Source organism: Bos indicus, chromosome 13, assembly GCF_029378745.1.
Source record: "Bos indicus isolate NIAB-ARS_2022 breed Sahiwal x Tharparkar chromosome 13, NIAB-ARS_B.indTharparkar_mat_pri_1.0, whole genome shotgun sequence".
In the NCBI taxonomy this organism is placed as follows: Eukaryota; Metazoa; Chordata; class Mammalia; order Artiodactyla; family Bovidae; genus Bos; species Bos indicus.
In genome coordinates, this window is record NC_091772.1 from 61887422 (window position 1) to 61912164 (window position 24743).

The 24743-nt window shown below is 50.9% G+C and overlaps 2 protein-coding genes across 10 annotated transcripts in view; one reads left to right on the forward strand and one right to left on the reverse strand.

Annotated features, from left to right (window-relative positions):
- ASXL1 (ASXL transcriptional regulator 1) overlaps positions 1-15105 on the forward strand; it is a 64430-nt gene extending 49325 nt beyond the window's left edge. For 3 of the 5 annotated variants that reach the window (XM_070801482.1, XM_070801483.1, XM_070801484.1), the window contains 9 exons: positions 4218-4338; positions 4417-4514; positions 5076-5169; positions 5633-5785; positions 7012-7175; positions 7286-7382; positions 8731-8836; positions 9136-9766; positions 10252-15105. In XM_070801482.1, the coding sequence (XP_070657583.1) occupies positions 4218-4338; positions 4417-4514; positions 5076-5169; positions 5633-5785; positions 7012-7175; positions 7286-7382; positions 8731-8836; positions 9136-9766; positions 10252-13143 (4356 nt within the window). In that variant the 3' untranslated portion in view covers positions 13144-15105. The other 2 variants (XM_070801485.1, XM_070801486.1) reach the window with 2 other exon arrangements.
- Positions 15106-18216: 3111 nt separating this feature from the next.
- NOL4L (nucleolar protein 4 like) overlaps positions 18217-24743 on the reverse strand; it is a 131258-nt gene continuing 124731 nt past the window's right edge. For all 5 annotated transcript variants that reach the window (XM_070801488.1, XM_070801487.1, XM_070801489.1 and 2 more), the window contains one exon: positions 18217-22856. In XM_070801488.1, coding sequence (XP_070657589.1) covers positions 22636-22856 — 221 coding nt within the window. In that variant the 3' untranslated portion in view covers positions 18217-22635. The remainder of the gene's footprint in view (positions 22857-24743) is intronic.

Consider the following 24743-nt stretch of genomic DNA (forward strand, 5'->3'; position numbering starts at 1 on the left):
CTAATCTACTCCTTTAACTTGGGTGTGTAGTTAGTCGTTAAGTTGTGTCTGACTCTTTGGAACCTCATGGACTGTAGCCTGCCAGGCTCCTCTGTCTGTGGAATTCTCCAGGCAAGAATACTGGAGGGAGTTGCCATTCCCTTCTCCAGAGGATCTTCCAGACCCCAGGGATCAAACCTGGGTCTCCCGCATTGTAGGCAGATTCTTTACTGTCTGAGCCACCAGGGACCCCACTCCTTTCATTTATTAGAGCTTTATTTTTATTTTTTTAAAAAGCAGAGCCTCTCATCTTGTTCCTTTTTGAAAATATCTTTTGCTTATTTGTGGCCCATTGCTTGTCTCTGTACAATCAAGTACTACTAAAAAAAACATTCAGCTGAGAGTTTTATTGAATTTCATTGAATCTGCTAGTCAGTTTGAAGAGAATTGACTTCTTTACAGTGTTGAGTCTTACATTCAAGAACATGATAGAGCTCTTCATTTATTTTGCTTTTAAACCTTTCATGATAGTTTTGTTTTCTTCATAAAATGGTTATGTTTCTGTTGTGAGCTTTATCTCAGAGTAACTTATGTTCTTTGTTATAAATTACGTTTTCTAATCATTGGTATTATTGCTGATGTTAGGATCACTGGCTTTTTTTTTTCTTTTGATGTGATTTCAAATCTTACATCCTTGCTGAATACTAGTTTGGACTCTCTTGGATCTTCAATGTAGCTAATTATACTTATTTAGAAATTATGATAGTCTGATTTCTTCTAATGTCTTCTTGTTTTTTTTTGCTATGCATTGGTCAGGAATTCTAATATACTCTTGAATGGTTGGTATGTTCTTAGCTTTTAATAATACACGTTAAACAACCCTTCAATCAATCAGCCTTCACTAAGAGACAGTATAGATTTTTTTTTTTAATTTGACTTATGGGAAAATATTTTATCTGGTTTTATTTATTAATGCTGATTGTTCCCCTCACCCTCATCACTAGCCTCTTTGCCAGTTGCCTTCCGAACTAATAGATTTGTATTTTAAAAACATTTGTTTGTGGTACCGGGTGAACATGGGTAAAAATTACATGGCAGGTGCTCTTTGTACTGCTTTTATTCTTACAGCTTTTCTTTAAACGTGAAGTTGTAATGAACTGCCGATGTGTGCAGCAGCGCGGATGACTCACAGACGTGAGCCTGAGGGACTTCCTTGGCGGCCCAGCGCTGAAGCACTCTGTGCTTCCAGTGCAGTGGGCAGGGGTTCGGTCTCTGGTCAGGAGTCTAAGATCCCACGTGCCATTTACACATACAACCAAAACAGGCAAAACTGGTATTTAGTGGTAGAAATTGAAACAACCATTATCTCTTGGGTGAGAGGGGCAATGTTTGTCCGGATTGACTAGGAAGGGGCACAAAAGGAACTTTTAGGGGTTCTGGGTATGGCCTGTATCTTGATACGCATTTGTCAGAACTAATCAGGTGGTATACATTTCACTCTTTGTAAATTATCCCTCAGTTTTCTTTAAAAAAGGGAAAGGACACAAGGGGTGTACATTGATTCAAGGGCATTCTCCTACATGAGCACAGTACAGTTCATCCATGTTGTAAGTAACTGTAGTTCACTGATCTTATTATTGTGTAATATCCATTTATTGAGTATTGGTCAGTACAGTCATTGATCAGTCCATGTAGTGATTCTGTTGATGGGCACTTTGTTTATAGACGAAGTTACGGATGATGCTGTCATGAACATCTGGGTATGCTTCCTGATGTGGATATGCATGTCTTTCTCCAGGGAATTGAAACCTAGGACTGACTTGCTGGGTTATAGGACGTTTATATCTTCAACTGTGTCAGATAATGCCAAACTGCATCCTCAAATGCTTGAATCCGTTTTCAGTGTCCTTGTTGACATCCTCATTAGCACTACTTGGTATTGTTAAACTTTAATTTTAGCCATTCTTGTGGATGTGATAGCATCTCATTATGGTTTTAATTTGCTTTTTTTTGGTGTGTCTTCCTTACTTAGTGAGGTTCAGTATCTTCATGTGAACGTTGGCCATTTAGATATCCTCTTTGGTATAGTGCCTAATTCATGTCTGCCTATTTTTCTTCCTGATTGTCTTTTTCTTTCTTTCGTTTCCTTCTTTCTTTCTCTTTCTTTTTGACTGCACCTCATGGCATGTGGGATCTTAGTTCCCCAACCAGGGAACAAGCCTGAGCCCCCTTAGTGGAAGTGCAGAGTGCTAACCACCAGACTGCCAGGCAAGTCCTTGGGTTGCCTTTTTTTTTTTGACTTAGGCAGTTTAGATACAAGTTCTTCATTGGTTATATGAGTTGGAGCTCTCTTCCTCAACTCTGTAGAGTAGCCTGCCCTTTTTACTCTATTAATGGAATTATTTGCTGAACAGAGAATATTAATTTTAATGTTCAGTTGATTGATTTTTTTTCCTTTTTAAAATAATGTCCTGTATGAATCTTAGAGATGTTGGGTTAAAAAGTATATCATTTTTAGATTTTTGCTCGTAGATTTCTTAACTCACTGGCTGTATATAAACTTGTGTATACCGTTTTCACTCTCGCCAACAGTATTTGTGATTTCCCCACACTTTTGCCAGAACTGGAGTTTTGGGGTCCTTTTTGACGATTAATAAACCTCTTTTCTTCATTAAATTGAGTATTTTATGTTAGTTTGCCTGTATGATTGAGGGAATAAATTTATTGCATCATTCTAAGAACATGGCAGCCAATAAGCATAATTGCAAGATTAATACTAAAAGTACTCTTTAGCTTTTGATCCTTGAGGCACATTTATGGTTGGTAGGGAAAAGAGATAAAGATATAAAAAGCCATTTTGTGTTAATTAATTTAGGTCAGAATGATACTGGCTTAAATTCATGAAAATAAATTGATGAAGACTTACTATAGTAGTCCCCCATTGTCTGGTGGGGAGTACATTCCAAGACCCCCCACGTGGATGCCTCAAACTGTGGATCGAGCCCAGAGGGGCTTTCTGCACAGGGATACCACTACAAGGCCAGGCTGTGTAAGAAGTGGTGTTTGTTGGACTTGTCAAAGAGCTCCTTCCCGTAGGCATTTGGAAACTGGGCTCTGTGCGCTCCGTAGGAGGCCAAGCCTAAGGCCCCAGCTCCGGACAAGGCATCCAGGCGGCGGAAAGCAGCCCCGGGACCGGCCATGGCTGTCAACAGTCAGGCGTTGAACAACACTGCCTGGGCCCCCCAAGAAGCCTTGCCTATTCTTTTTCACATACTTTTATTCAAAGAAGGCATCCCCACCCCAGTCTGTCTCTGCTCCCCCTCGTCCCCATCCCCAAGTATTCATTCATACTCCTTCCTGGTTTCAAGATAGCTCCTAAGTTTTCCTTGGAAATGGATATTGATTTGAGACTCTTCAACAGACACTGTTGTAAGAAATGTTTGTTAGGAGATGAAATTTGGAGTGGCGCTCTCGTCTACACTCTAACCTTTCTCCTGCTGTCTTACTTTAGATCTTTATCCTTTTCAAGGGCTTTCTGTCATAGTCTTAACTCTTCTTCCTGCCTCCAGGCTTCCCATGGTTAATGGAATGAAATTTCTAAAACTCAGATCATTCTCCTGATTACTATCCTTTAGAGACTGTAAAATAGATCAGTCTTAATCCCTCAGCACAGTGTCACGACAGTCATCAGCCCTCTTGCTGTCTCTGTCCTGTGCACACATCCAGTTTCTCACATGTCTGCTGTTTAAAACTCAGCTCAAGCAACCCATCTCCTGGGAAAACGTACCTCCCTGGTCCTAATCCCCTTTCTATACCTCCAAGCCCTCTCTGCTCCAGCTCAGTGAGTAGATACTCCCCGCTCTGGGCTGCCCCTGCTCTCTTCTATCCGCATGCTTTGTATTGTTACAGTTTGGACTTTCTCCTCTACTCATTTGGGGGCAAGGCTCTGATTCCTCTCCTTAGTCCCACCTCACCCCCCACCCGAAAACTAGCATGATATAGCTTATAGGAGGCACCTCATAAATGTTTTATGAATGATTAGATGCAAAGTTATATCTAAATTTCCTGATGTATGTATGAAAAGAATTTTTGAAGAAAGCAGTCAGTTAGAAAGGGATGGGAATTTAATCGGTATTCTAAATCCCACTTCTCCACAAGCAATACGCGTTTAGGAATGACTGCTGTGCTTGTAGGATTTGTAGGGTTTTGCTCACCTGAGTCATGTCTTGTTGTCATAGAAGGATGCCCTGCAGTGGTCTCGCAGTCCAGCTGTGGTGGAGGGAGAGGAGCCAGAGGACACAGCTGATGTGGAGAGCTGTGGGTCTAATGAAGCCAGCACTGTGAGTGGTGAAAATGATGGTAAGTGCCTTTGACAAGATGGGTGAAGAGCCACAAACAGTTGAACTGGGGACTAGCCTTTACTTCCCTCTCTTCCAGTTTCTCTCGATGAAACATCTTCTAATGCTTCCTGTTCTACGGAATCTCAGAGTCGGCCTCTTTCCAACCCCAGGGACAGCTGCAGAGCTTCCTCACAGGTGGGGGTGCTTCGTGACTGGGCTGGGTAGATAAAGAGGCAGGTACAAGACAGGACTCCTCCTGCTGTGTTCAGTGAGCGTGTGGAAGTGTGCAGAAAATCACTTTGGTCTCTACCTGTTAGTATCATTTGAAAGTGGGCCTTAGGGAAAGTGGGCAGTAGATCTGAGAACAGAGTGGTTTGTTTTTTCTTTTTACTGTGGATGGATGATTTCGTTTGTATTTATGAAAAACCTAGGAACATGCAGGGAGAAGTAGAACAATGGGGAGAAAGAACATGAGCTTGGGAGTCAGTAGTTTGAATTGTGGCCCACCACTCACTAGCTTTGGGTAGATTCTTCATCTGGAAATTGGGGATAACAGTGCATTCTTTTCAGTATGGGATGATGCTTGGCACGGTGGCTCCATAGCCTGAGTCATTGCTGCTGTCGGCATTATCTGCCCCTACTGGTTGACACTAATTCTCTTTTACAAGACAGCAGGGGAGACAGTGGTCCTAGAGGGACAGCTGGTGTGACTTGCAGGTGACACAGTCTCCTTTTGTATTCTCTCTGGGGAAACAGGCAAACAAGCAGAAGAAAAAGACAGGGGTGATGCTGCCTCGAGTTGTCCTGACTCCTCTGAAGGTAAACGGGGCCCACGTGGAATCAGCATCAGGTACGTGCCACCTCGTGGTTGTGATGCTCCTTCCTCAGGTCCTGGGGCCTGCCTCCCTCTGGCAGCAGTTTCTGGCCCAGGTAGTGCCAAGCCAGTACAGTCAGGAGCCCTCCTCTGACAGGCGGCGCACCGTGGTGGTGAGACCCAACCTAGGTTCTGGCGCGGGCTCCGCTGCGCACCCTCCCTTTGGCCTCACGGGGCGGTCGTGAGGGTCCGGTGAAGGCGTGTGCAGGTGCTTGGTAAAAGGTGCAGTGCTGTGCAAACTAAAGACAGCGGTTTGGCATTCTTACGTGATATTTTAAAGCCAGACCAGGAGGTGGTGATCTCTGACAGCCCCAGGCTGGGCCATGGAAGCACCGGTATTGCTGGCAGCATCTCAGGGAGAGCTGGGAGAAGTAAGCTTGTCTGAGAGCCGTGGGCGCGGCGCGTGATGCTCTTGACCCGTGGAATGCTGTGCCTTCAGGGTTCTCGGGCCGCCACGCCGATGGCGAGAGCGGCAGCCCGTCCAGCAGCAGCGGCGGCTCTCCGGCCCTGGGCAGCGCTGCTATCCGTGGCCAGGCCGAGCTCGCCCGGGACCCTGCCCCGCTCCTGAGAGGCTTCCGGAAGCCGGCCACAGGTGAGTGGCTTGGCACTCATTTCCCTGCCTGTAAGGGGCCCCTGCAGGCCTAGAGATGATGATGTCTTTTGCTCCACTTCCTTTGTAGTTTCTATGGTGTGTTATTACTTCTTGGGTGGCCCTCTATTTTTTTTATTCCCTTTGGCTTTCAGCTTGTAGTTTGGTTATTTCACAGAGTTTTCTCTGCTAGCCTGAGAGGACTCTGTGTGGGCACAGATGGTTCACAGTGCTTCTTGTTGTCCCTGTAAGGGCCTAGCCTCTGCCGGCCTTGATATGGCTCAGAAAGTGCTCAAGTTGAGTGAGAATGGCTTCTGAACTTCTCAGTGGAGTATTCCAGCATTTGTTTTCTTTCTTTGGTAGCATCCTGCCAAGTTTGTTCTCCACATCTGTAGTCTCCATCAGACGCCCTTTTTTATAACCTAGTTAGTATGTGGGGTGGGAGCCATCCATTTGGGGCATGCAAATAAACTCAGTAGTATGCACCCCCTACCCAGAGTGGGGCTCTTAGCAAGGCTAGTATGCCATTTGCTACTTCTGGCTTTATGTCTCAAAGCCCACATGCTGGATTTTTGTAGAAGGGTTCCATGAAGCCATTAGGAAGACTAACTTTGGCTTCCGAGGATGAGAATAAGCCATTGCCCCCGTGGCAGCAGGGTTTGCTGTCCTGCAGCTTCTCCAGCTCCTCAGCAGTGCTCCATTTCAGACTCACACAGGTCTGTATCCCATTGGCCGAGGCTTTTGTGAGAGGCATTGACATTTCAGTGGGCTTTAAACACCTCTTACTACCTTTCTGCTTGGAGGTCAGACCTCTCCACTCCCTTCACAGAAGACTTCTGCAGATTTTTCTGTAGGACACTCACTAGGTTTGCTTTTCGACAACTTCATAATTTCTCCCATTGACTTCGTGGAGCCTGTTCTCCAAATTTGGGAGGGAAGCTCCGAATCTGCCCCTGGCCTGAGTTTCTCTGGGAAGAGTATCCCTTCAGGCTGTGACACAATGTGCTACAAGAGCCTTGTCTGAGGTGATGCCAGCCCAAGTGTTAAGAGTCTCAAGTTCGATGGTACCAATAGGTTAGACTAGATTAGACGATTGAGCAGAATGTGTGCAGATAAGTTCTGGGTAGTTTGATTGCTGCCACCAAAGTTTTCCCTCATTTGGCATTGGCTTTTTTGCTTTAAGAAGCTGAAAATCTACATTTTGTTTCTTATGGCTTGAAAAATTACAGGTCAAATGAAGCGCAACAGAGGGGAAGAGATTGATTTTGAGACGCCTGGGTCCATTCTCGTCAACACCAACCTCCGGGCCCTGATCAACTCGCGGACCTTCCATGCCCTGCCGTCCCACTTCCAGCAGCAGCTCCTCTTCCTCCTGCCCGAAGTAGACAGACAGGTGTGGATGGGAGGCTTCCTGTGCTCTCTGCACCAGCTTCTGTTCTTCCTAAGATTTTTTATTGTTTGTTTTCATTCATGTGCCTTTTTTTTTGGCCTCATTCCTTCTAGGTGGGAACTGATGGCCTGTTACGTCTCAGCAGTAGTGCGCTGAACAATGAGTTTTTCACCCACGCAGCTCAGAGCTGGCGGGAACGCCTGGCTGATGGTGAGTAGACGTTCTCATCCCAATGGCTTGAGAGGTGCCTGCCATGTGTGGTGTCACTTGTCTCCTGGTGTTTAAAATCCAAACGCTCATTTTTCAATGATCTTTTTTTTTTTCCCCCAAGGAGTATTGACTATAAGGCAGGCTTTCCTCTAATTGATGTAGATATAGTACCCCATAGCTCTGAAGAAGCTACAAGAGTGTTTTAGCTTTCACTGTTTTGTGTGTATATATATTCATCTATGTTGCCTCTTCATCATTAAAACTGTAAACTCCTATTCTTTCCAGTAACCATGGCATTGACCTGCTTTTTAAGTTCCACCAGGTACTCTTGTCTTTTTAGACATTGTCAGTTGGAGTGAGTATTAGCTTCTCTGTAATATTTTTTGGCTGCACAGTATGTGGGATCTTAGTTTCCTGACCAGGGATTGAACCCATTCCCCCTGCAGTGGAAACGCAGAGTCCTAACCACAGGGCCTTTTGCGGGGAGGCTACATGGAAACTGCGCTGGGAGGTCCCCAGGACCTCTCTCCAGGCTTGATGATTTGCTCGGAGGACTCGGCCTGTAGTTATTCTCACAGCTGTAATTTACTTCAGCAAAGAATATAGACCAAAATCAGCAAAGGGAAACGAGGGAAACCAGGCACATGCTTCCCAGGTCCTCTCCCAGAGAAGTCCCACCAGATGTGCTCAGCTCCCTTAGCAAGGAGATGTGAGCATGTAAGTGAAGGGTAGTCTACCGGGAGGCTCGTCCAGAACTTGGTGCCTCGTGTTTTTATTGGGAGCTGATCATGTAGGAAGCTTCTGCCTGGTGCATACCTGAATTCGAGAGTCCCCAAAGGAAAGCAGGTGCTCACCATTAAACCATCTGGTTTGCATAAACTGTTTAGGCACAGTGAGCCGTTCTTGTCAGCTAAGGGCTGGGAACCCTCCTGAAATCCAATTTCCCAGATGTCAGCCAAGGGCCCACCTCGTCAGCAGGCCTGTCTCAGCCTGCTCTGTTAACTTCTCCCTGTGTGTGGGGTAAGAACGGTTCTCTTGTTGATTGGTTTTGTTCTGCTTTTTTGATCAGTGTGTTGCTTGCTTTCCAAGGACTGAGGACCCTAGAGAGGAGGCAATTTCCCTTATAATAGACATGTTAGTTCTGTCCTGAGTAAGGGCAGGACGTGAGAGGGCCTGGGAGGGAACCAGGAGCCAGCATGAAGATAGTAAGGGGTAGGAAAGGATTTCCAAGCTCCCCAAAGCCACGTGTTGTTTTGTAAACTCCTGACATGGTAGAACAGCAGGATTCGGCTTTTCCTGAGGCATATTAATCTTAATATGCCACTCGAAAAGTTTTGTTTCTCTCTAGGTGAATTCACTCATGAGATGCAGGTCAGGATACGACAAGAAATGGAGAAGGAAAAGAAAGTGGAACAATGGAAAGAAAAGTTTTTCGAAGACTACTATGGACAGAAGTAAGGCCCTGGGAGCTATGAGTTGTGGTGTGGCTTCTGGGGATGGTGGGTGGGGGTGGGGTGCAGTGGGCAGAAGCAGGGATTCTCAAAGCTGTGCGTGTTGCTATGTTTCTTGAGAACTGGAGGTCGCTGGGACTCTCATTTGACTTGATGCCATTCGTGAGGAAGCTGACGTAGGATTTCGTATGATTACCATGCAGATTGGTTTTGTTCTGAGAAGTCTAGTGTCTGAGTGTGTGTCATACGTAGAGGATGTGCTCTCTCTGCTCTGTAGCTGACAGTCTGACTTTGGTTTGCAGGCTGGGTTTAACCAAAGAAGAGTCATTGCAGCAGAATGTGGGCCAGGAGGAGGCTGAAATCAAGAGTAACCTGCGTGTCTCAGAATCAACACGGCCACAGCGTGGCCCGGCCACCCGGCAGCGAGATGGGCATTTCAAGAAACGCTCTCGGCCAGATCTTCGAACCAGAGCCCGAAGGAATCTGTACAAAAGACAGGAGCCAGAACAAGCAGAGATCGCTAAAGACGCACAGTCTGTGACACTAGACATCCCCCTCCACAAGGACGGGGAGGCTAAGACCGACGCAGCAGGGGTGGGCAGCCCCCACCCACCTGGCACGTCCTCCGCAGCATCCAACCCAGAGAGTCCCGAATTCCCAGTGGAAACTGTGGCCTCCCGGCTCCAGCCCAGTCCCAATGACCAGGCACGTGTCTCCGCGTCTCCAGACAGAATTCCCAGCTTGCTGCAGGAGACCGTGGATCAGGAACCCAAGGATCAGAAGAGGAAATCCTTTGAGCAGGCGACCTCTGCCTCCTTTCCCGAAAAGAAGCCCCGGCTTGAAGATCGTCAGTCCTTTCGTAACACAATTGAAAGTGTTCACCCCGAAAAGCCACAGCCCACCAAAGAGGAGCCCAAAGTCCCGCCCATCCGGGTAGGTGGCTGTGTGATCCTGGCTGCCCTGAGCCTGGGCCTTTGAGGGACAGGAGATTTGTGGGGCTCCTTTATAGGGACAGAAGGCCCTGGGCCCTTGTGCTAATTATGTGAGAGTGTAGAGCTCTCTACAGAGAGCTGTTCTTGAGACTTAACTTGAATAGCCCGGGGCTAAGGTTCTTCTCTTCCTCACTTGGTTGTTCACCATTATCTGTACAGGTCAGAACCCTGACGGGTTTTAAAATCTAGGTGGTGGTAGATTCTTTGTGTAGTGACTCACACTGTCCCACCAGAACTTAAATTTAGGAGTATGGAACTTAACAGCCCTTGAGCAGGGTCTTGAGAATGGTGTAATATCTTAGACAGCTATGAAACGATTTGATTCTCTAGGCCATGACTTTTAAGCTACTAGGATCCCAGTTTAGCTTAACAGTTTCTAGGTCAGAGCACTCAGTCAATTAGAACTGTTCTGTTCTTCTCTTGCAGATTCAACTTTCACGTATCAAACCACCCTGGGTGGTTAAAGGTCAGCCCACTTACCAGATATGTCCCCGCATCGTCCCCATCACGGAGTCCTCCTGCCGGGGCTGGACTGGTGCCAGGACCCTTGCAGACATTAAAGCCCGTGCTCTGCAGGTCCGAGGGGCGAGAGGCCACCACTGCCATCGAGAGGCGGCCACCACTGCCATCGGAGGTGGGGGTGGCCCGGGTGGAGGTGGCGGCGGGGCCACCGATGAGGGAGGTGGCAGAGGCGGCGGCAGTGGTGATGGTGGTGAGGCCTGTGGCCACCCTGAGCCCCGGGGGGCCCCGAGTGCCCCTGGAGAGTGTGCGTCAGATCTACAGCGAACACAACTACTGCCGCCTTGTCCTCTAAACGGGGATCACGCCCAGGCCGAAACTGCTGCGTCCAGAGCCAGGAGAGAGGACCTGGCTTCTCTCAGAAAGGGGCAGAGCTGCCCACTGCAGAGGGTCCCAGATGGCCCTAGCGGCGGGCTGGAAGATGCCTCCCGACTCCCCGTTGCATCCACTCGGGACCCGCCATGCCAGGCTCTGCCCCCACTGCCCTCTAGAATCCCAGAACCTGAGAGGTTAGTTGAGCAGCTTGTGTCGCATCCAGAAGGTAGAACTGAATGTGGGTCTGGTACCACTGCCTGGGAAAGGGGTGATGAGAAGCTAGCACCTACCATCCCCTCAGAGAACAGTCCTGTTCGGGCTCTGGCCGGGCCTACTGGATTAGAAGAAGGAACTGGCCAGGCTCCAGACAGTGGCAGTAATCCCACCATGAAGGATCCTGTGAACGTGACCCCCAGTTCCATCTCCGAATCATCCTTGGCCAGTTGCCTGCAAGACAGACCATTTGATGATGAATCAGAACTTGATGACTCGGGCCCACCCACAAGGGAAAGTTCTTCTAGACAGGAAAACTTGAAAACCGAGGCTCCTGTCTCCCCTGGTGCTGCTCCTTGGAGGCCTGGCATGTCAAATGATGAGGCAGGGGGACAACCTGAACCCGACTCCAGAGAAGAGGTCCCGTCCATTAAGTCCCAGGTCAGAGAGAAGTGGGAGAAAGCGGCCCCCCTCATCCCAGCATCGCCTGTGGGCTTGACAGCGGAGGAGGGTCTGGATCCCCCCGTCCACTTGGGTTCACTCTGGACAGTGCACTCTGGCTGTGTTGACAGCAGCGGTGACTGCAGACAGCTGGAAGGTGACAAGCCCAGAATCAATGGAGACTCGGAAGCTCTGAGTCCTCACAGCGAGTCCACAGACACTGCCTCTGACTTCGAAGGCCACTTCTCCGAGGACAGCAGTGAGGCCGAGCCTGGTGAAACCTTGGGGCCGAAGAGGTCCTTGGTGGCTGAGCAGGGTGAGAAACACAGTTGGAACCACTGTGCCTCGCTCTCCAAGGTGAATGGTGACCTGAGTCTGGTCACCAGGACAGATGGGATGGTTGCTCCTCAGAGCTGGGTGTCTCGGGTATGTGCAGTTCCCCCAAAGATCCCAGACTCCCTGCTGCTGGCCAGTCCCGAGTACCAGCCGAGACCCATGTCCCTGGGCAGGCCTGCATCCTCAGTGGAGGCTGCTAACCCCCTTGTGATGCAGTTGCTGCAGGGCCACTTGCCCCTCAAGAAGGTTCTCCCTCCAGCCCATGGCGGCAGCAAACCCGAACCCCCACGACTCGCACTTACAGCAGAGCAGAGCCCTGGTGGCTCCCTGGGGATGGGGTCATTGCAAGGTCCTGGGGAGAACAGATGTGAAGTTGGCAAGAGCAGTCCAGAGTCTCTGCTACCTGAGAGCTGTGAAGCAAGTACCGGCTTTGCCCGGCTGGAGGCTAGCCAGGCTCCTGGGGCGCCCCTAAAGATGTCCAAGAACACCCCGAGTTTAGACTCCCTATATCCAGTGACCAATCCAGTGGCTGCCTCTGGGAAAGCAGAAGTGGATTTCAAAGAACAGTTATCTCCCTTCAGTTTTGAAGATCAGAAGGAAGCCCGTAACCTGTCCCAGTGCAGTATTTCAACTGCTGCCCCAGGTGTGAGTCTGGGAAATCTCACTACCTCGAGAGCCCCTCTTTTCTCATCTCCAAATGCGGTCTCCTCGGGTCCTGATCAGGCAGGTCGGGCCCTGGGGGATCAGAACAGTGCGGGAGGCCAAGGGAAGAAGCTCTTTGGCTCCAAGAACGCAGCTGCAGCCCTTCAGTGCCCCCGGCTGGTGGAGCCGACGCCACTGCCTGCGGAGGCCCCTCCTGCTTTTCCCAATAGGAAGTCAGGGCCAGGCAAAACCTCTCTGTCTGGTGGGATACAGACTGCCAGGGAAGACTGGGCCCCAAAGCCACCGCCTGCCTCTGTTGGCAGCATCAAGAGCGAAAAGACTCTTGATGGAGGGCCTCTCAAGGTGGATGCAGAGAACAGAAAGGCAGTGGGGCCTGGTCCCCGGGAGCTGGTGGATCACTTGCAAGGGATGCCCTTTGTCCTTGATTTGCCCTTCTGGAAATTACCCCGGGAGCCCGGGAAGGGACTCAGTCAGCCTCTGGAGCCTTCTTCCATCCCCTCCCAACTCAACATCAAGCAGGCATTTTATGGGAAGCTTTCCAAACTCCAGCTAAGTTCCACCAGCTTTAATTATTCCTCCGGCTCCCCCCCTTTTCCCAAAGGCCTGGCCGGAAGTGTGGTGCAGCTGAGCCACAAAGCAAACTTTGGTGCGAGCCACAGTGCGTCCCTCTCCTTGCAAATGTTCACCGACAGCAGCACAGTGGAAAGCATCTCGCTCCAGTGTGCGTGCAGCCTGAAAGCCATGATCATGTGCCAGGGCTGCGGTGCATTCTGTCACGATGACTGTATTGGACCCTCAAAGCTCTGTGTATTGTGCCTTGTGGTGAGATAATAAATTATGGCCATGGGAAAAGTTGTATATTTAGTGTGTGTATTTTGATAATGATGGATCTTAAATCTGTATACAGAATATCATTGATAAAACAGACTCTGTCTCTCTAGGCAAGGGTTCTCTTGCTGCTCCCTGAAATCTATAGTGCTAAAGCCCCTTGGCCACTTGTTGGCCCTTTGGGTCTTGCTGGAAGGGTTTCCTGCAGGGCAGCTCGCTGGGCTGCCCAAGACCGGCTGGCTAGCCCAAGCTCTCGTCACAGAGACAGAGCTTGGTGCGATGTGGGGGAGCCTCCCTGAGACTCGGAGGGCCTCGAAACTGAAGCGAGAAGGTTGTGTTCTCCACCCAGGGGACTAACGTACCCGAACTGAGTAGAAATGTCAGTCTTCCACTGCCCCCTCCGTCTTTCCTGCGGCTGCTCCTTTGGGGAGTTGGTGGGGAAGAAGCCAGCACAGGGTTAAAGCAGCTCCCAGCAGTGCCCAGCAGGGGGCTTAAGCACCTGCTGACCTCAAGGTCACAGCCAGTCATTTGCCAGTTGATGGAGCCAGTGTGATCTTCGGTTCTGTTACCGAGGCCAATTTGGGACTTACCTGTCTCCGAATAACCCACTGGCCTGCAGGAGCTTTCAGAACCTCGAACAGACCTGCTTGGACAACAGGTCAGGGCTAGGATTGTCTTTCCTCCTTGTAAGTCAGGTGTCCAGACGTTTGGCAGGTGAATTCACCTGCACAACACCTCGGGCATCACTTTGGACTCTGTGGGAGTGGGCATCTCCAACACACCTGTGTATGTGAAAGTCATTTTACATTTCAAAGCAGTGTGTTTTTCTTATTTTTATATTTTTAACTCTTTATCCTTGGATGTATAAAGTGAACTTTTGGCTTCTGTAAGTATGCTCTATGCACCTCTGATGTTTTACCATATATTTATATGTTGTACACAGTACTGGCTGATTCTGTAAATGGATGTATTGTACAGAAAACACGAACGACTCTCCCTTATTCCACGTCTTCAGCATCGTTGCATTAAAGTGGTGTAATTGACTTCTCTCCACCCGTGTCAGAGCCACTGCGTGCTGTGCCGCCCAACGTGAGGGGTGGAGTGATTGACCTAACGACCTGCCAGTTGTCCCAGTGGTTGGTCACCGGTCAGCCAGTGGACCTGCTGCAGCTGCAGAGCCACTGGCACCCTGGCCACTCGTTGCTGGGCACACGTGTCTTGCTCCTCATCTCTTCTCCAGCCTTCACTGGCAGGTCGCTGCCGTGTGTGACAAATCGCCACCACCAGTGTTAAGTGCTTCTGGATTCTAGGGTGAGCGCCCTGGGCAGCCCCCACGTGGGCCTTCCTTCCGTTCCCAGCCCCAGGCGTGCCACCTGTCAGCAGTAACCCGGGACCACACTCTCCTGGGGCCACAGGGCTCCACTGGACACACCTGTGACAGCAGGTTAAGGAAGAAACAGCCGTGCCAGCCTCCGGCCTCTCTCCCAACATGTTCCCAGCAAGTAGATGTCTCCAGAGCTGTCTCACCTCCCTGCTTCCTGCCTTATCTTGTACCTCGAGTTGTGAGTTGAGCATCCTCCTTGTTGAACTTAGGTCTCCCTGTGCGAGTGCGTCTGTGTGAGCTGTGAAATTGGTATGACTTCAGCAAGCCTCATTTCATCTGGAAGGTCTTGTCTTTCCCCCACTTTTCCTCCAGTGTGGCATTTGTGTCATCTGCAGCACGAGTGGGAAGTTGGCAAAGACATGGTGATTGAAGTGCAGTATTGGCCAAGTCCTGGTTGTCAACTTCCAGAGTCTTGTTTACCAAAGACAGGGAGCAGAGGCCCAAGCGTGTTTGATCCTCCTCTTCCTTCTGCTGTGACCTTTGGGGCCATTTGAGGGGACAGTTGGAAACTGGTCCGCCAGGGAAAGCACTGCTCTTGTATGTCTCTGTGGTCTTGGAAAAATAAACCTGTACAACGCGCACTGGTGGTCTCTGTTGTCTTCTGCGGCCGTCTCACTGGGCTGGGAGGAAGGTCAGGCCGAGGGGGAAGAAACGCTCGCCTCGCCTCGGCGTTGGAGCTGACGTTTTTGTGTGCGGAGTTCTTTTGTGAGGTGAGTTCCTAAGGCATGACTTGTCAGTGCTGCAGGTCTTCACACCCTGTGCGTGAGGTGGTGAACATATCCGTTATCCACTGTGTGGACTGGAAAGCAGAAATCCCATGTGAGCAGTGAGGTTCCTTTCCTCTTGAGAATCCAATTATGAACTGTGGCATCCCTCTACAGCTGTTCATCCTGACTGCCTCGCTGAACCCGAGGTTGCCTGAGATTCCTGGGTATCTGTGGGGAGGGTGACAAGCAGCGGTGAGGGTGGGGCTGGCCTGAGATACGGGGTCTGGTGCTGATTGATGAGCCTGAGTGGATAGAAGACCTTTGACTTTAAAGGTTAATTCAAGTACCTATCCATTCATTTCCCATGAATTGGAGAAAGTAGATCTTGCGTGTGGGGCAGTAACAAGCTGTAATTCTGTGGTGCTGCTATCTGATCAAGGTGTGGGTGGAGAAGTCAAGGTCGGGGGCTTTGTGGTGTCAGATGACTGGTGGTGACGTGCTTGTGCCTTCACGTCTCGGAATTGGCTCACTTCTGCAGCTGCTTAGAACGCAAAGACTTGCATCTCATCAGGAGGGTGGAATGGTTTCCAGAGGGCCTGGCTGCCTGCCAGTACCGTGGTAGGGGCAAGTCACTCAACCTCTGGTAACTCTCTCATCTCTGATTTGGGTTACTAGTTGCCACTTCATAAAACTGTAGTGTGCGGTGCCTAGGGGGTGCTCCAGCCTGTTCACTTGCCCAAGGCCAAGACCCTAGCTCTCTGCATGCACGGGAGAGCACAGTACAGCTCCTGGTGCCTGTTTGACCTGCACGCCAGAGAGGAGCTGTGGAGAGGGGACCCATGTGGTGTGCTGAGTGCTGGTGCAGGCAGAGCAGACATCTCTCTATGGTTGAGTGTGTAGTCCTGGGTTTAGAGGTGGGTCCTTGGGAGGAGATGCTTGCTTAACTCATGGTCCAAAGGACGAGAAAACAGACTTTCAGAATTTGGAAGGAGTGCTGTCTTGCTGGCCTGGCACAGGGTCATCTGTTGGTTTCATGTTCAGTCTGCTCATGTGAAAGTCAGACCCTGCTTGAGAGGGGTGCTTGCATGTACATGTGTTCGTGTGTGTGTGTGTGTGTGTGTGTGTGTGTGTGTGTGTGTGTGTGTGTACACTCAGTCCCTTGGGCCTCAGGGACTGAAGCATCTGCCTGCCCTGGGCCCTGAGAGGAGGCGGCCCGGGCTGTATGTGTGGGTGGGTGTCATTTAAATTGATGGAGCAGATAGGCTCTGTGACCCTGGAGGTTAATATTTGGAACCAAACAGTGCCAGTGATCTGTGCGTCCTCATGTCTTTGCACATCATTTTTAGAGCCTGGAATGAACATCTCTTGAGAACCAGAAGGGGTGGATGGAAGTTCTGTAAGGAAAACAGTGACAGCTGTCAGTGCAGTGGTTCTTAACTTTCTCGGGAACACAGACTCCTTTGAGAGCCAAGTGGGAGCTCTGGACCTTCTTCCCCCAGGAGTGCACATGCGCGCGTGCACACACACACACACACGCACGCACAAAGTGTTCTGTATTATTTCAGATGGGTTACGAGCACCCTGCACCCTGCCCTGGCAGCTGGAGCTCCTCACTGAAGAATGAAGAACCCCGCTGACTGACACTAAACCTAGTAAGAGCTGGGTTTATACAGAAGAGGGGAGAGAGGACTTTGCATCCCTCTGCAAGGGATTCTCCTTCAGTTTCCTGTAACTACTGAGCTTCCTCAATGCATTTAAATTACTTTAAAACTGCGTTACAGGCACAGTCTCCCACCCCCCTGGTCGAGTACGCTGAGCTTCGCCTGCTCAGTCACTGAGTGGCCTTGAGCTCATTGTTGACGCCAGGGGCACCTGTTTGATGTTGCACTCTCCACGCCATACCAGTGCTCTGGAGCCCCGTTTCAAGGAGCCAGACTGGAACCAGCCCTTCTCTGTCCACAAGCGTCTCCTCGGATCCCAGGGTCCGTACTGCTGTGACGTCATCTGGAGGTAAGTGCTTCCCACTGGGCCAGTGCAGATTCCGTGCGTGTGGCCCACTGTGTTGTCCCAGGAGGGGGTGTGGGATTTGTAGTCCCAGGGTCTAGACTAGAACTGTGGACTCCTCTCCTTTTATCTATTTGATATATTTGGCTACTGCACAGTTTCACTTTTTTTTAAAAAGATTCTTTTGTCATTACAAAAAAATGTTGTCAGAACAACTGCCATATAGTGTGTGTGCATGCATGCAATAGTAACAGTTGTATTTATGCTTTTAACTCATGCAGAATTGCTTTTAAACTTGTGACAGTCAGATTTGGCCCCAGTCATTTGCTGCAAGTTTTCCTTAAAGTTTAACCTCAATTATATGTAGGATGAAAAAAAAAAGGCTGCACACAAGTCAACGTCTTTGAAAGAAAAAGCAGCTCTTTTGCTTCCTTTAAGATGAGATCCCAGGTTTTGGTCAAATGGAGTGTCAAGTCCCAATGGTTCAGGACCAGGGACAGTGTTTCCTCGGTTTCCCCAGCCTGCACTTAGAAACTGCCGCCTGAGTCTGGTTTCAGCCCATTGAAGAACTGCGCCCTTGCTGGGGATGGGAGTAGGGAAAGGATGGTTTGGGGGAAACGGCCGCATCTAAGACCTTGCTTGAGCACTGGCCGCGTTCAGGTGAGGCGTGCATTTGCCGTGCCCTCTTCCTCACCTGCAAGTGGGGCTAGAGCACCTCCCTGGGCAGGCGGCCATGAGACACAAGATTTCAATTTGGTATGTGCCTGTGCTGCGCACGTGACAAGGACCAGGAAAGGTCCATTTCTTTCCCTTTCTGATGGGTGAGGTGCCAAAAAAAGTTCATTTGTTCAAAATCTAGCAAGGATCTTCTGTATGCTAGTTTATTGGCTACTGGTTGAAGGGTTTTTTGGGGGCCAAACAAGTTGGAGGGAACAGAACTGGCTGGCCATCTTGTGGACAGGACACCATAGAAATAAAGCATTCGGTTTGTTATTCAGTGTTTATTAAGTAGATTCAGTCTTATATATGATATACAGATTCAAAAGAAAAAGGATTCCACATACTTATGAAATCAGTGCATTTAGCAAGTAATACCATGGAGATAACAGCTCGATTAACAGCTCATTGGTCTTTTGTTAAGTGAGGGGAGAGGGAGTTGGCCTGTGCTAGTCATTCCACAAACGAAACAGAATTGAGTTGCATCACATAAAGAAGACACATTCTAAGAATTAAAATATTAAGCCACATTTACTGGAAAAACTCACTATAGAGAACACAAATCATTTTTATAGAGCGTTGAGGAGGAAGTCCTCACCTGCTTAGAAGAGCCACGTTAAGTTGCATAGGTGCATATCTGTAAAAATATAATTTAGAGGTGAAGCCACTGACGAAGTAATTGAGTCACCTTTAGAAGTTGGTGCCATCTGCTGTTTGCCTTAAGTGCCATATGCTTCCTGTCTGGAGCCCCCTGCCCCTCCCCAGAGGTCATGCCTCCAGGGGACCCTGAAGAAATGCTTCTACCATCTGCATCGGAAAGTCTTAAAACTCATCTCAGGTAGAGAACTTGGCCTCTTCCCAAATATGTCTAGGGATTGGCAACCCTCTTGGGTTGTCCCTGAACCTTGGGTGGCTTGATCCTAAAGGTCCTGTGAGTGAGCATGACCTCCCCATTCCCAGGCTGCCAGGAGAAGAGCTCTTTCCTCCCCAGCTCTGTGGCCAAGTCCTGCTGTCCCACCTCACAAGCACACGTGGTTACCCACCCGCAGCCGACCATAAGTCTCCCTTCTGAGCCTTGCTTTTCAATGGACCACATGACACAGGCATATGGCCATCTGCCGCACAGAGATTTTTCTGAGCTTAGAAAAGTATTTTTCAGCAAATCTGAGTTCTGTGTGGTGTAGGGTTTTTGTTTTTGTTTTTAGGTGGAAACGTAGGTAAAACGTGAGAGGTTTTTGTTTTGTGGCTTTGCTAAGCAGATGAGCTCAGTGAGGTGCACCTTCCTCCTCGGGAGCGAGTCTTGCAGGACACACAGGGACTGGGGCATCTGTACATGTAAACAGTACACTTTCACTGAGTCCAAAATTAGGAGCAAAAATACAAAGGTTCACATTGGTCTTAGGTAGATACAGGCGAAAAAGGACTGAGCTGTTTAGCTCATAAACAACAAAAACAAAGTTTCTAAAGCACCACTAAATTATATAAAAATCAGACCATGGACGGATTGAAACTGGTATTCTGGTGAAATACTTTACTATCTTGTAAAAAGTTTTACAAAAAATTACAAATTAAAAGTATCAACCCTCTGAGTTCAAAGCAGCATTTTGAAAATGAACTGGTAGTTAATCCTATAACCACCCCTGTAGTGGAAAGTGGCCCTTGGGGATCGGGATGGCTGGGTTCCTCCTGTTTAAAATCCTCTAAAACCTTTCTAACCCCCTGCCGGTCCCCCTCCCCCTCAACACTGTCCTCGGGTATAAGCTGAGTGGTGACGACAAAATGAACTGTAGATGGGTTATACTCTTCCTGGTCTACTAAGATGATCCACCACTAAGACCAAGTCCCCACTTCTCCTCTGATTCCAACCTCGTGGGATGAGCCCCCTGCGAAGACTCTGGAACTGGTGTACTACTCTAGCGTTTCCTTTTAAACTTAGGATCCCAAATCATCAATCTGTGCCCTGAGGCCCTCCTTAAGAACTGGCTGTGGGCGCTCCCGCGGGGAGCAGGCAGTCCCCGGGGTGGGGGAACAGCAGCAAGTGAGGTTCAGCAGAGCCAGCCTTTGGTGCTCTCCCAAGCCAGGAGGAGAGGGACGGGGCTGACGCTGTGTCTTTTAAAACAAAAACGAAACTGAACAAGTTCCCTGACTGGACTAGCTAATGGAATATCCTGTTTCCACACAGTAACTTGCTCCTGATCCTGCCATCACGAGAGCTTCACCAGGAAGGAGCCCACCAGAGGTGGGGTCAGCGTGACGGGCCCACTGTCCTGGAGGGGCTCTGGAAGCCCCAGTGGACCCCGACCACTAGCACTCATTTCCTCTGACACACACTGAACCTACGCTGTTTACAGCAGCGCTCAGGCTGCTGAAGGTGGTCAGTTAGGACAAGCCTGACTCAAAATCACGGCTCCACACTGTAGCCTACACCGATCTTCACATTGAATCCCTTGTGTCGGGGGTGGCGGGAGCCCCTTCCCCAATCTTTCTCACTCCTGTCTCTTAAGAGAAGCGAACCATAAGTGCCTGGCCCGGGTACTGCCTCCGGGAGGAGAAACGACATGTTAAGCAGTTGATATCAAGAACTCTTAAGTAAGGCGGCGATTGTCTCTGCCAGTTTTCAACATTAAGATTTTCACAAATTGCCTGGGGTAACATTTTGCAAAAGATCTACTGATTCGTAGTATCGTTCACACACAAAAATAAATATTTACATAAATTCAAACGTCCGGGAGTAGTACTGAGCAGGTGGGGGCTGGACGTGTGGACGCTGGGGTGTGGGGGTGGCCTCGGGCACCGGAGCTTGTGCTGTGCTGAGGGCGGCAGGTCTCGGTGTCCTGACCGGAGTCTGGGAACTGGTCAGATGGAAGGCAGAGGTGGTGTGGCCACGTGGGGTGCTGGAGGCCACTTGAGAGAGAAAAGGCCACCCTCAACCTCCAGGGGCTGGAAGCAAGCAGGGGGGCAGGACCCCCCTGCCCTTCCGACTTTCTGGAATCCGGGGCCCACAGCTCAAGTCCTGGATCTGAGGAGGGGGAGGCAACCTCGCTGGAGCCCTCTCCCTACCCCTCCTGAGGGCGGTCTGCCACAGTGCCGGCAGGCGGCTGGCTGCAGAAAAGCTGGTTTGGGAGGGGGTGCCTGCTTTGGGGTCGAGTGGCTCGATCCTAGGGTCCCCTTGGCCCGGGCTCCCCTGGGACCTCTTTGCTCTGAGGGAGGAAAGGCAACAGAGGGCTTCTGCCATCTGGGCAGGGGCGCGCAGCAGAGAGCTGCTGTCATGGCTACGGAGTGTTGCACGGAGAGGCCCTGTGGGCCTTGTGAGGTCTGGGCAAATCCCTGGTTTTAGCAGCACTGGTAGGTATTGCACTGAGCAAGAGGAAGTGCCTATTGGGGAGGAAGGAAACCAGGCCAGCCTTTTGTTTGCCCTTTCTCACACTCCAGGGATTATGGGTTTCTTCTAGGACTGGCCCCTTCAGAAGGGCTGATCCTTGGAGAACCCCAGTGGCTTCTCCATTTCTCTGATGGTCCCTTTACTCCAACCACGGGGGCAGCGGGGAGGGAGCTGCAGTCCGCCTGGTAGCTCACAGCTGCCTTTTCTGACAGCCAGGGTCCCTGAAGAAACCGGGGGCCCTTCAAGGCTGCAGGTGTCCGAGGGGCCAGAGCCTGTACAGAGAAGTGTGCAGACCTGGTCCCCGGGGCAGGCTGAGGGCAAGGGCCCTGCTGACCAGCTGCCATCTCCCAGCTCTCTGTCCCGTCAAGCGCCGAGGCCAGGGGACAGCCAGTGGTGACTCTCGTAGGCCAAGGTCCTCCCAGGGCTCCAGCTCCTGGCCTCCCCCTCTGGACTTAGCTCCCGGGCAGACACCCTTGAAGGGGAGGTGGGAGACAGCCGTTCAGAACGGGCTCGGGGCACACCCTGGAAAAGCCCACGCTGGAGTGTGAGGTAGAATGCGGGTGGCCGTGTGCCTGGGGCGTCTGTGGGGCGGGGGTGTGTGTGACCGTGTGCCTGGGGTGTCTGTGGGGTGGGGGGGTGGGAGCCACTTTTTTCTGTCTTTGCTCTGCAGTGGGTGTGGGTGAGGCCCTGCTGCTTGGCGGTGCTAGGCACTCAGGGCCGGCCGGCCCGGTGCCCCCGCCGCCCCGCCCTGCCGGCCCCCAGCCCGCGCCAGTGTAGTGATATGGAACATTAGGTCACAGGGACACAGCCTTCTGATCAGACACACACAGACTGGCAATCTGTACAAACACAAAAGAATCCATTTTCAGAAAAATAAATTACTAAGGGGAGAGGAAGAAAGGGTCCACTTTGTTTTTCTCAATAAATATGCGATTCTGCTCACCTAAGACTTGAAAGGTAATTATCTGGGGGTTGGGGGGTCTAACATCAGGGCCCACGAAGATGATTCTACATAGAGCTGTGGCCCCAGAGCCTCGTCGGGGAGGAGGAGCCCAGCCCTTCCGAAGCTGCCCCGTTGGCCTCTTCCAAGCAGGTCAGAGCACCCGTGTGGTGAGATTCCAAAAAAAAAAAAAAGTGTCCTTGTGCCCAGAGTCTCAGGCGCTTGGAGTGTGGCTTAGAAACAGCTCTTTTGGATCCACCTCTTTCAAAAAACAGAAGGTACCAAACTGGTGAGGCGGGAAGCCGGTCCAGGGCTGGGAGAGCCTCCTTCCCTAGGGTAGTGCACTCCACCAGCCGCAGGGTCAGTTCTGCTGCAAAATGAGGTTTTCCAGTTCATCTGCCGAGCGCAGCAGGAAGGCGGCGGACTCTCGGTAGCCGGCGATGAGCTGCCGCACGGCGCTGATCTCGGTGGGGCTGAGCTGGGCAGTGGGCATGGTCCGGCTGGTGCTGTTGTTGGAGGGGGTGGGCGTGGGCGTGGTGGAGGTGGTGGAGGCCCCGCCTTTCATGCTGAGGTCCGTGGGCCCTGCAGAGAGGGGAGCCAGGGTGAGGTGAGGGGCATCCTTTCCTCTCTCCGGGGGCCCCGAGACCCTCATCTGTCTCCATGGTTGTGCCCCGAGTGCTTCAAAAGGGTGGGCGTGTGAGGGTTGAAAGGTAAGATGGGACCCAGAGGTACCCTCCAGAGAAATCACCTCCCCTTTGCTTGTGAACAATGGCAGCCAAGAGGGAGCCTGCAATCTAACTGAAACATACAGGGGAGGTGTGCGGGTGGCGGGGAGGCGGGGGTTTCTCTCTGTCTTTCCCAAATAGCTCTATGGGGTGGGCTGTGGGTTTGGAGTCAGAAACCCGGACCGGAGGCCTGTTTGGCCACTCTAGGCAACTCCTAACTGCCCTGGGCCCCCGGCCCTCAGCTGCACCACCAAGAGGCTGTTATGGGGCTGAGCCATGCTGGTGAACCATGGCTCACGAGCAGTGAGGCCAGGGCTGCTCAGCCTATGGGAGGGCCACTGGGAAAGGGCTTCCAGGAAACACAAAAATGCCTGAAATTTGAAGAGCGTTCTTTCCAGGCATTCAGCAAGAAGAAAGCCAAAGGAGAGGGTCTGGAGCTCAGTGTAGGAGTTGGAGCTTCCCTGGGAGGCCTTTTCTCACCCAACTAGGTCCCTGTGCCCTGCCCTGCGCTGAGGTTCACATGGGTGTTTGAGGCTGTTCTCCCTGATAAGCCAGCTCCTCACTACCCCATTGGTTCTGACAGCTGGTTTCACTCATCATTGCATCTACAGTGGCAGTTTTTTGTTGTTTTTTGCTACACCACAAGTCTTGTGAGATCTCAGTTCATGACCAGAGACTGAATCCACGCCATGGCAAGGAGAGCCTGGAATCCTAACCACTAGACCACCGGGAGCTCCCTACAGTGGCAATTTTTATGTTGCTATAGAGATAGATAAACTTGGCACTGGAGACAGACTGGAAGTAACATCTTGGGAGCAATTTTGGAAACGACTATCGGTAGTGGGAACCTGCTTCAGCCCCCATATGGGGAAGGAAGTTGGAGTCTAGGATGGGATGGTTTGTCACATGGGGCTATTTCCTCTCTAACCAGAGAATAGGGATGCCATAAGTAGGAGGTCCTAGGAACTGGCTTGCTAAGGAACATGCTTGGAATTGAGGGTCGAGGGAAGTCTATTAAAATGCAGGAAGGAGGACTGGAGGTGTGAACTGCTGGGAAGAGCAGCCAAGCAGGTGGCTGGTGCCTACAGTGGTGGCTGCTGGGACAGGCTGGAAGCAGGCGGGGACTCTGCACTGGGTCCTGGCTGTTGCAGGGTTAGGTGCCCTCAGGACACTGCCTGGGGATGGCAGTGGAAGGCCAGAGGCACCTGCCACATCGGCGTGAGCTGGCCCTGGGCTTCCTCTCTTTCCTCCCTCCACCCCCAAGCATGGTCCTGTTTACTCCTGGGCTCAGAGCCGTCCTTCTGTCTTTCCCTGGGGGCTCTGGTTACTCAGGGTGTTGCTAGAGGGCAAGTTGCCCAGCACCCCAGGGAAGACAGGCGAGCCTCAGTCTTATCTGGGCTGATCTGGGTTCCCTGATCCACTCATGAGCTAAGTGAGGGGCTCTAACCCACTGACAGGACTACCCAACCAAGACGCCAGACTGACTGACCCCACGTTAAGGGCTGTTGCTGGGAGGGCAGTGGAACTGGGGCTGCGTGCGGTGTTCTTCCAAGTCCCGGACCCAAACAGGATGTGGCTGCCCCAGGCAGGAGGTCAGCAAGCAGAACTTGGCTTCCGTGACCTCACTGCCCACGCCTAAGGAACCAGGGGAGACTGAGCTAGTGGCCCGCCTTGAAGCCTCTCTGGCAAGTGTGAACAAGCAAGTAGAGAGGTGGAGAGTCCTGGCAGCTGTGCCCTGAGACCG